Source organism: Chlamydomonas reinhardtii, chromosome 10 (genome assembly GCF_000002595.2).
Source record: "Chlamydomonas reinhardtii strain CC-503 cw92 mt+ chromosome 10, whole genome shotgun sequence".
Classification (NCBI taxonomy): domain Eukaryota; kingdom Viridiplantae; phylum Chlorophyta; class Chlorophyceae; order Chlamydomonadales; family Chlamydomonadaceae; genus Chlamydomonas; species Chlamydomonas reinhardtii.
Window position 1 is genome coordinate 3,679,361 of NC_057013.1, and position 10,808 is coordinate 3,690,168.

Below are 10,808 nucleotides of genomic sequence, written 5' to 3' on the forward strand. Positions count from 1 at the left end.
CCTGCATGATGGAGCCGCCGGCCTCCAGTTCTACCCGTACAACCGTGCAGCCGAAGCCCAGTGGCCTACCGAAGCCGCATGGCTTGCCCGCGCCAGCCCCAAATCCACCTCCGCCGCCCGCCGCGGGCGCCCCCCGCCTGCTCCCCATCCGCATCGAGGTCTCGACGCTCACGGCCGTTACTATATGTGGACGCCCGGCGTCCTCCGCACGGTGCTGCGCGCCCTGCTTACGCATGCCTACACCTCCTACCGCGGCCAGCCCTACCTGCAAATTCGCGGCGTCGCCATGGGCGCCAACTTCGCTTCGTACGTTGCCAACCTGGTCCTTGCCTATGATGAGTTGCGCTGGCAGCACGCACTCTACACCCGCGTCTTCATGCCCTCCGCCAGCTCCTTGTGCGCGGAAGCTTCCCTCGCCCTTGATGTGCTACTGGCGTTCCAAGACACCCAGCGGTACACCGACGACCTCCTCGGCTGCTGCAACCCCTTCCTTCCCCACCTGCTGCTGCAATCCCAATCGCTTGCCGGCATCCCTGGCATCTACTCCACCGACCTCACCTTGGCGGCCTCCGGCGCCACACCCGCCGCCGGCGTCGCCACGCCTTACCTCAACTTCGCCATCACCCCCCACAGCAGCAACATCTACGGGCACGTCGTGTACGACCTACAGCCGTACGACAAACGCGACAGCCCCAAGTTTGCGCAGCTCGGCGTCTCCCGCTTCACCCCGTTCTACTCCTGCATCCCCCGGCACGTGCGCTTCAACGTTGTCATCGGCGCCCTCGTCACCCTTGCGCGGCTCTGCACCACCCTCGGCACCTTCATCACGTCAGCACGGCGCACGCTGCGGCGGCTGCATCTGCGCGCCTACCCGCGCCCCTTCCTCCGCAAGGCCCTCATGCGCTTCTATTGTCGGCATCGCCAACTGCTGCCGGGTACCATGACCTCACGCGGGCTCCTCAGCCTCCTGCCGCCCCCGGATCTGCCCCCTCCTCCGCCGGCGGCCCCGCCGCCGCCTCCCCCTCCGGCCCCCGCGCCACCAGTCGCCGCCGCCGTCGTCCTGCCGGCCCTGCCCGCACCACCGCTTCCCTTCCCTCCTGCTGGCCACGCGGCCTGGTGCCACGGCGACAACAACATCGGCTCAGGCGACGACATGTCCATCTCCTCTGACAGCGGCAGCGATATGTCCATCTGTTAGCAGCAGCCCCAGATGTGACGCAGCAGCGTCAGCCTCAGCCAGCACGACAGCCGTGGAGCGGCGATATGGGCGACGGTAGCGGCGGTACCGAGCGGTGCGGTGGCTTGTAGTAGGTGATTGGGGGTGGGGCGCCGGTCCCGGCTGCCCTGAACCGCTCTGCGGTGCGGGGACGGCCGTGCCGGTGTTCCCGTGCTGGGCTTCTGGTTTCCAGTTTTACGGTAGGGACACAGGTCGGTGCTAAGTTTGGGGCTTGGCGCGCGTGTGGGCTTTTTCCTTGTCGGTTCGGCGCAGGTCGGGTTCTTGGGTTTGCGTTAGGGGCGCTGCTTTTCGGGAGTGTGCTGTCCCGCCGGCCGTGTGTGGGGCGTGCGGTGCGTGATCGCCGGCTTCTCGGCCGTCTTGTGGGTTGTGTGTGCGCGTGTGAGTGCCTGTTTGCGGCGGGCGCGTGTTGGCTGCGTGGGCGGGCTCCTTGGCGGGCTTTTCGTCCTGGCTGTGTTTTGCCCTGTGTGTGTGCGCGTGTCCCCTCTCCGCGCTCCCGTGCCGCAGGGCTGATGATTTTAAGACGCCGCCTCCTGTCATGCCACCGGGGAGCTCTTCGTGAGCCCGGGCTCCATCCAGCCGCGTACCCAAGTACCCACCTACGTACCAGCCCCAGCGCTGCCAGCCTCTGCAGCCACCCAGCGTCCCATGCCAGCTGTCCCGTGCCTCTCCCCAGCTGTCCCACCCCAGCAGTCCCACATCCGCTGTCCCCTCCCAGATGTCCCTCCCAGCTGTCCCTTCCAGTCGTCCCTTCCAGTTGTCCCTTCCAGCTGTCCCACCCCAGCTGTCCCTTCGGCTCCCTTCTCAAACGCAGCTTCAGCGAAATCTACAGCCTGCCCGACTCCCGGCGTGTGCGGCCTTCCGCCCGCCTTCCAAAACGCAACAGCCCTCGCCTCTCCTCGCCAGCCGCTCACAGCCGAAACTCTGCTTCTTTCTTAATCAGCCACAAACATCAGCCACAAACAATGCCTCGGAAACAACACCTCGGAAACTTCCTCCCATCTAGTGCGCGGCCACAGCTCCCCTACCGAACGTCGCAGCACCTATCCTCACCATCAGCAACGCTTCCTCACCTCCGGTTGTGTTGTTGGCGTGTTGCACCGCATTCGGCCTGCCCGCCACAATTGTCGTACACATTCGGGCCCCTCTTCTGCTTTGCTTCGCCTTGTTCTTGCCCCTGCTTGTCACACTGTCGCCCGGCCATTGTTTTGCTGCACGCCGTTGCATTACGCTAGTGCTCGTCTACACAGCTCATCCGTGGACGCCGGTCGACTGCCTGCAGGTGCGCATCGGCTATGCTATCCGCGCGGTGTGGCGTCGCATTGAGTCTGTGTGGTGCTATCGCCTTGGCCGGGCGCCCGGAGCGTGAGGAATGCGCGTCAGCAAAACATCGACACAACCTGCCAGCTACCGTCGGTACAGTAACAGCGCGCGAACGACGCACCAATGCCTTGTCCCTTCTTGCTACGCATTTATGTGGGCACGGGTGGGAGCCACACACATCGGGACTACGCTTTCCTGCCCCTTGCCATGTTCCATCACGAGCCACACATGTCCATGTGTCCATGGCCGACCACCGACCCGTCTGTCAGACTACCGGGGCGTGCGCTTAAGCTGACAGTTGCGCTGTACATATGATGTTTGGGATTGTGTGCCGGAAGAGATTGGTCGACTTTCTCCCGGGATCATGTGAAGAATCCCGGGATTCATATCACGCTCGATGGTCGGCGGCAGCCTTGTCGCCATGATCCACACGAAGCCTTGGCCGTTACACGTTAGCATCAGATCGCATAGTCTCCATGACACCAGTGAGAGACGCTCGAGTGGGGCTCTACGCTACTACGATGCCGATGTGGACGGACATGCGGCCGCTTTCCAGAGGCCAAAAGTTCTGCAAATGCCTTAGTGTGTGCATGCTAATGTGTGCTAGTACTTGTGCTAATGGGCGGAGCGTTTAGAGGGGCGTTTAGGGCGCAGAGACGAAATCTGGCAGTCCCACCCACATCCGCGTGACGAAACCTTGGGGACCTCCAACCCCGACGACCGACCCTGAACTTTGAGGGCCCATAACTTTGCAATTACTACCCTGATTGAAACTCTGAAAGTGGATTTGGAGTCCTCTCGTCAAGCTCTTTCGTTTTAGAACATGGGGCCTTTCCCAGTCGTAACTACCCCCCCCCTGGCGCGACGGCGCGCGCTGGCAAGCTGGAAGCCTTACTGAAGCACTACCGTATCTGCACGCTTTGGGTGCCGGGCCTCCCGAAACGCTAGAACACAGGCATTCTTGGGCCTCAGGGGGCCTCGTGCCGTGAGCGAGGCCACGATTCTCGCCAGCGGCGGCAGCCGCCTATCCCTGGAAGATGCAAGCCCTGTGAAAGGCTTGCCCATCCCTTGTGGCTTGCCCTTCCTCACGTTACCCGGGCCCATTGTCCTTGCCAGTCACCCACGCTCGCATATGCTCCTGCTTCAATCCCATGCTCATTCCCGCTCGTGCGATGCTGCGCAGCATGGTGTTCCCGCAGCATGACGATAGCTGCTAAAACATTTCTCCTACTGATTATCACCATACGAAAGTTCTGACTTTAAAGCCTATCTCTTGAGCTAGAGGCAACGCAAGCGACACGCGCAACCAGTTCCCGCAATTGCTGGCAGAATGCTCATTCTCCTGCGAAAGTAATTTTGTTTAGTATGCACATAGGGGATAGTTTCCCCGCCCGCCCGCCGCGAAGGACTTGATGTTTTGGAGCGGATGTCGCCTTGTGATGATGTTCTGCAACTGATTCTATCAAAAGATGAGTTACTAGAGCTGTACGATGTGCTAGCGAGCGGCATTCACTTTGATGAACTCCATCGCGGGGCTCAAGCTTTGCTCACGCTCTGGCCTGCCGAACACGCGGTGAGTAAAACATGTGGGAGTAGACAGGCTGCTGAAAGGGCAGCTGGATGGGAAAGGATCCAGGTGCGGCTCTTCAACTGTGTGTTTCCCGCCACGGTAGCACCGCCACCGGCGCAGCTAGCCCCCTATCATGCAGCTATCACCCTAGCTATCGCCTGCAGCGACTCGCCACAACGCGCATGGGCCCATCCTGGCGGCACAAACATAGCTTCACAAAAGTCTCAAGTCGCTCCAACATGCTTGGCCTTGGTCAAAAGGAGGCGCGTGCTTTGCTCAACAACTAGATAAGCACGACTGCAACCACTGTGGACTGCAACTCTCCGCCACCGAACAGGACCCTCCGACGCATGAGGCCTCCCTTGAGGTCTTGCTGCAAGGCTTCCTGGTGAGGCTCAGCCCCCGCCACGACCCCAGCATACCGCCGCACGGTCTTGAAACAGAAGCGGGTTATGTTTTGCGGCCGCTGCACCGTTTAGTGGTCACGGGGCCGGCGGCAGCTAGTGACCAAGGTGGAGGAAGCGCGGGATTGGAGGTGGAGCTGTGCCGCCTAGATGGCCTCCTACTGCTGAACAGTGAATGGGAATGGCCGGCTGCAGCAGCGACGGCAGACGCAGCAGGCCCCGGCGGACGGCGTGGCGCAGATGTCGTGATTCCTCCGCCGGGCATTGGGCCTGGCTGTAACGCAGCCTGTGGCGGGGACGGCGCGCAAGGTGCCCCAGCTTCAGCAGCCTCACAACCAAGCTGCGCATGTAGCAAATGTCGGTACCTCGCCTGGCGGGGGGTGCTTCGGCTGCCGCTGGAGCGGCTTTGGCCGGAAAGGGAGGAGCCGGGCGATTCAAAACTTCAGTGGCAGGACTCTTGGTGAGCACGGGCTCTGATTTTGATTGTGGGTGACTGTGGCGATGCGCACTTTAACTGTCTTTTATGGTAGCATTTCTCTTCAAGACGCGTATTGCCATGAAACGTCGTCTCTGCAGGGACCTGGAGTACATGATGGCGAGTGAGGAGGGGCTCGGGGCGGACGCACTCTTCCTGCACCCGGCCGCAGCGCCGCCCGTGAAGTTGGCGGTGCTACAGCTGCTGCGTAACCTCGCCTGCAGGCTGCGCCTGCGCCGTGCAGTCAACTACGAACAGTGCTGTAGACAGCTGGAGGCGCAGCTGCAGGAGGTGACGAGCCAGCTGTCGGAAACGAAGCACCAGGCCCGGGAGGCGGGAGCGTCCCTAGAAGCCGAGATTGAGCTTGGCCCAGTAGGCGAGCAGTTTGGCCAGCCATTTCAGCTTGCAGCGGCTGCACCACGCAGCAAGCTCAGGACAGATGTGGCGCTGGTGCAGTGGCGGAAGCAGCAGCAACGCTGCCGCGCAATGAAGGAGCATGTGGAGCAGCTCAACCAGCACGCCGGGGAGCTAGACCGGACGCGGTTGGCGGTCATCACGAAGCTGAAGCAGGCGAGAGAGAGCGAGGAAACGGCCAAGCAGCAGGCGGCCTTGCTGGAGGATGACACGGAGGCACTGCTGCGGAGCCTGCTGGCAGCGGTGGAGAAGGAGCAGGAGTGTCGGCGGCAGCGGCTGGCGCTGCATCACGGCGAGGGCGCCACACGCACAGCCATGGCTGCAGCGGGCGCAAAGCAGCAGGCCGCCGACCAGGAGGCTGGCGGCGTAACCGGGCAACCGGCGAAGCGCCCGCGCCTTGATCAGCACGTGCCACAGGCGGTGAACGGTCTGCAGGGTCCTGCAGCAGCAGCTACACACGTGGCCGGCAGCGGCGTCGCACTAGGTCCCGTCGCGAGCAGTGCCGGGGACTGCTGCAGGGCGCTCGGCGATGACAAGTCATGCGCACAGCCTGAGGGCCGAGGACTCGGCCTTGCGGCCGTGCCACAGCCCCAACAGCTGCAAGGGCCGCAAGGGCCGCCGAACCACACGGCTGGACCTGGTCGTCAACAGGGCATGGATGCGAACTTCATGGAATGGAGCAAGCTCCAGGTATGTAAACAGGGCTCCAGGGAAGGACAATAGCGTACTTTGCATGCGCACACGGGCTTCCAGCTCGGCTGTTACCGCTATTGCATGATTTGCGCAGCCCTTAAGCATGCAAACCCTGCCTTCAAAACTGCGGTGTGCAGAAGGGATACTTGTGGGCACGCGCCATGATGCTGCGTTGTGCCGAAAGGCACGGCGCACTAAGCGGGGACGGTGCCGAGGTGAATCTGTCCTGCCTGCCGGAGGCCGCGCGCCAGCACTACAGCTGCTGCAAGCGGCGCGCAACGGAGGCGGGAACGCAGCTTGTGGCCAATTGCGAGCCGGTGCCGACGGACGTGCACGTGCGGAACTGCTTCAATGCCATGAAGCGGCAGCAGCAACAGCAACGGCAGCCAGGGCAAGAGAGGCAGCAGCTACAGCAACAGGCACTGGGAGCGGCTTCTGGCAGCGCCAGCTGCTCGGGTGGTGCGGCGGGCGCAATATATCAAGGCCTACCGCCGCAGCAGCCACAGCCCCACCAGCCGCCATTACACGCCACGCCCCAGCAGGCGCCAACATACAACCAGGCCGCTGCGTCTCAAGTGCCACAGCAGTCGGCGTGTAGTGATGACGGCCCACCCAGCGCTCGGCCGGCTGGCGCTGCGTCAGCATCCGCAGCAGTGTTGGCGGCAGCGGTTCCACTTCTCACCTTCTCTGCCCCCGCTGCGAAGCCGCCACGGCCCGGTCCGGGCTCGCGAATGCAGCAGACCCCAGCGCACCTGCGGCCGCTGCAGCGCACCCGGCAACCGGCCCCCGCACCAACCAGCTCCCGATCGCAGTCGCCTTCTCCCGCAGTGGCTCCGCCGGTGCAGGCGCGGGCCGAGCCACCCCACGTGCATGCCGCGAGCGCGCATCCGGCGGCAGCCTTTCCCAAGCCCTCGATGCATGCAGGGGCCGCATTTGGGTCGGGTGGAGGGACGTACGCAGCAGCGGCTGTAGGGGCGCCCATTGCAGTAGTGCCGTCGCAGCCATTCAGCCAGCCGCCATACACGTCGTGCCACTATCCCCAGCTACCCCAGCAGCCCCACTTGCCTCACCCGCAGCAGCTGCACCCGCAACCGCTCCAGCAGCACCAGCCGTACCTGCAGCAGCTGAATTCACACCAGCACCAGCACCAGCACCACCAGCAGCTGCACCAGCAAGGCCTGCCGCTCGGACAACCGCTGCGAGCGGAGCAGCGGTGGCGAAGCGGCGCGGGCCCCGCAGGCTACCAGCAGCAAGCGCACGGCGGGGCGCGGCTTCATGAAGACCCTCAGGGCCGTAGCCATGCTCCGCTGCCCGCCACTTCGGTGCCACCTCCGGCAACTGCGGCAACGGAAGCAACCCACGTGCAGCAATCTCAGCACCATCAGGAACCGCATCCAGCCACAGCAACCATTGTTGCGGTGAGCTCTCGCAAGCACATCCCCATACGTTTAAGCCTGGCGGCGCCTTATGTTGCGATCTTGCCATGTCCTGCATTCTATTTCTAACGCATGCATCATAAACCTATCCTATTGCAGTGGGAAGGCGCTCTTGAGCTGGTCTGGACCTCCCAGGCGTCTGCTTCCGTGCCTCGTATGTCGGGCGTGTCCGCGACCCCTTCTCGCGTCGTGCAGTGTCTACAAGGTGCCCGCTTGTTGGTCGCGCCGCTGCCCGCCTTAAACGAGCCACGACCGGCAGAGAGGACATTCAGCGGCCTCGCCGAGCTACTGCAGCAGGCGGGGGTGGGGGTGCTTCCTATTTTCGCAGCGGCCAAGGACAAGCAGGTATGGGCTTTCGCCGATTTGCATTGCGCATGCACATCAAGCTTTCACTACAGTGCTGGCTCACCTGCGGGACGTTTACGTGCATGTTACACAGGTCGCGCAACTGGAGCCGCACATCCGCTCATACCGCTACCTGGCCCCTGAGGTGGGCCTGCTGACGTTCGCGGCCCAGCCCGAGCTCGTGAAGGCGCTGGTCTTCACCACCGCTCACGGCCTACATGCCGATCTGACAGACGCAGCGCAGCATCCGGGCGGTCAGCTCGGCGCTGAGGCTGCCGCCAGCGGCAGGGTCCGCTACGTGGTCAGCTCGGTGACACTCAAGCAGGGCCCAGCGACCGGCCAGGTGCTGTCCGTCTACCTGTTCAGCCGGGCCAGCGGGGCCTGGGCACAAGAGGTGGGTAGTAAATTACACACGGCACACACGCACACGTGTAGACTGGTCGAGAGGTTGTGGTCTCTGTGTGTACAGAAAGCAAAACCGCCGATTGCTCCCCGATGTGACAACAGGTGCTTGCGGCTGGCCTGCCAGAGGCCCAGCGGGCGCTCTTCATGGCGGGACATGCTCTGCTGCTCCTTGCGCAGCTGGCGCCCGGCAGCGCTGCCGCCTCTAACAGCAGCGGCGTGGCTGGAGGTAGCGGCGGCAGTGGCTCATGCTTGCCATCAGCGCCGTCGCAGCGGAGCATGCAGGCCACATCGCCACTGGCTCGTGAGCCTGGGGCCCCAGGTGCACCAGGCGGTGCTGTGGCTCCGCAGGCAGACACCGCGCTGCCTGCAGTATTGTTGCAAAGCGCAGCAAGCGTGGCTATGCAGGGCGGGTTACAGCTGCCGGACCCGGGGCCGCAGCCAACCAAGCAGGCGTCGGACGCTCGAGCGACAAGTGGTGGCCGCAAGGACTTGCCCAGCAGCAGCGCCTCGATATCGGCAGTCGCTGATTGGGCGCCGAGCGACGGGCCTGACGGCACGCCAGACCCTGCATGGCGCCACTTTCAGTCGCCGCCGCACCTGGGGCCGGGGCTGAGCCTGGGACCGCTGCCGCAACCCAGCAAAGCGGCAGCGGTTGGCTCGGGGGTTGACGTGGAGTTGGGTGGAAGCAGAAGCTGCGGCCCTGGAGAGCTGCCACCCGCTGCGAGCAAGGCGGCTGAAGTACTCGTAAAGATGCCAGGCCAGGAGCCAGCAGCGGTGCCAAGTGGCGGCGGCGCTGGCGCAGTTGGTATCAGCGCGTCGCTAGCGCATGCCTCTGGTGCAACAAATATGGACCCATGCGCCCTGTTGGAGGCGGAGAAGGCGGCGGAGGACAAGGAGATGGAGACGGAGACGGAGGAAGAGGAAGAGGAAGAGGAGCAGGGAGGAGGGGGGGAGGAGGAGTACTTGCGGGACCCGGGGTCGCCGGGGCCGTTGTGGCCGCCAATTGGTTTCGATGGCCGCACCCGGTCCCCTATATACCTTGTTGACAGTGACATAGACGAGCAGTCGTAAATTTCCACAGACATCCATCGGCCCCTGGAGCATGTTCGGTTAGGTTAGTGCAGCAGGTTCGTGTTTGTGTGAAGGGCGTCGCAGCGCTTCCTTGGTGGCGGGCCGTGGAATGCGGCCAGCGCCTTGAGATCCGTGCTTTCGGCCATTCAAAGGGCCGGGGCCGAGACGACGAAGGAGAGAGAAGTACGGTACGGGAGGGGGCACCGGACTGACGGGAGGTCATTCGACTACAATGTGCTAGTGCGCTACTGGCTGCGACAAGCTGTCGAAATAATGTGCACTGATAATTTTGTGGCTGAGAGCCGCCTCACCCCGGTTAGTGCACGTGTATGAGTACTGTGCCGCATTAGGGTGCACTGCAGTTTTGGGCTTGCAAGGTGTGCGTCAGGCATTCTGGCATCTAAACCTGTGTATTTGTTTGCTGAAATTGCGGTGGATCAGGTGGACGCCGGCCAAGGAATCTGATAGGGCACGCTGTCAAGGTAGGCGCTGTATGCAAGGCAGGAAGGTGGGCATATTCTGGCGTGGGCTCGCCAGTTGAAGTGACACGTGCACAGTCGGTCTATGCAGACGGCTGCCACATTAACACCAGAGAAAGAAATGCCAAATGGAGACGACGAGGCCTCCGTAGGTGTTCGAGCATATAGTACCTCATGTACAGTAGGCATTCAAACTGGGAATGGGTGTGTGCAGGCAGTCCAGGCAAGTCGAGCGAGCGAGGGCTGTTTCATCGCTGGTTACAAACTCCTGCCCATAGCCGTACCGCTTCAAAGCATTGCATGACAGGTCTATCACCCGGACTTGCGCCAACCAGCGCAATACGCCAACATGCGGGAGGGAAGACCTGAAGGGAGCGCGAGTTTCTGAAGAGGAGCACGCGGAATATATGAATGCGCTGGTTGTGCCGTGGGCAAGGGGTACAACCGTGCAACCCTGCCGTACGTAGGCGGCGGGCGTGTGGGGCAAGGATGCAATGGGACAGGGTGAGGGGCAGGTTGATTGGCATAGCCCTGTGCGGGGGAGGAATTGGCATGTGGGACGTGGGCGCCAAATCGACCAGGTCTACCCATGCGCAATAAGTGACATATGCAGGTGTGTTGCTGTCTGTAACGGATCAGCACATTGATTGGGCGTCCTCTGCATGATTGCTGGTGGGATATCACGATTGCACGATGAAGGTGTGGTCCCTCTTACATGTCGCCCCGAGCGTGAGCAATGCGCGTCAGCAAACTACCAGCCTGCCAGCAAGTCGGCGAAGTGCCGATGTCTCGGTACAGTAACACCGGCGACATACCAACCATGCATACCTTGCCTTGACGCTGCAAGTTGAATGTTGGGGTGAATGGGGTCTGGGAATACGCTGCACACTACGGAACTACGCCAACCTGGCCCTTACCCTGTCCCATCGCACCCTCTTACATGTCATGCTGGGCACTGA

The 10,808-nt window shown here is 62.6% G+C and overlaps 1 protein-coding gene across 1 annotated transcript; it reads left to right on the top strand.

Moving 5' to 3' along the window:
* Nucleotides 1-4,896: 4,896 nt before the first annotated feature.
* Nucleotides 4,897-10,492, top strand: CHLRE_10g445952v5 (uncharacterized protein). Its single transcript, XM_043066886.1, has 6 exons — nt 4,897-4,991; nt 5,108-6,110; nt 6,251-7,531; nt 7,649-7,894; nt 7,989-8,288; nt 8,402-10,492. Exons 2-6 carry the CDS (start codon nt 5,124-5,126, stop codon nt 9,368-9,370), a joined length of 3,783 nt encoding a protein of 1,260 aa, XP_042920283.1. The 5' UTR covers nt 4,897-4,991; nt 5,108-5,123; the 3' UTR covers nt 9,371-10,492.
* The last annotated feature ends 316 nt before the right edge of the window (nt 10,493-10,808 follow it).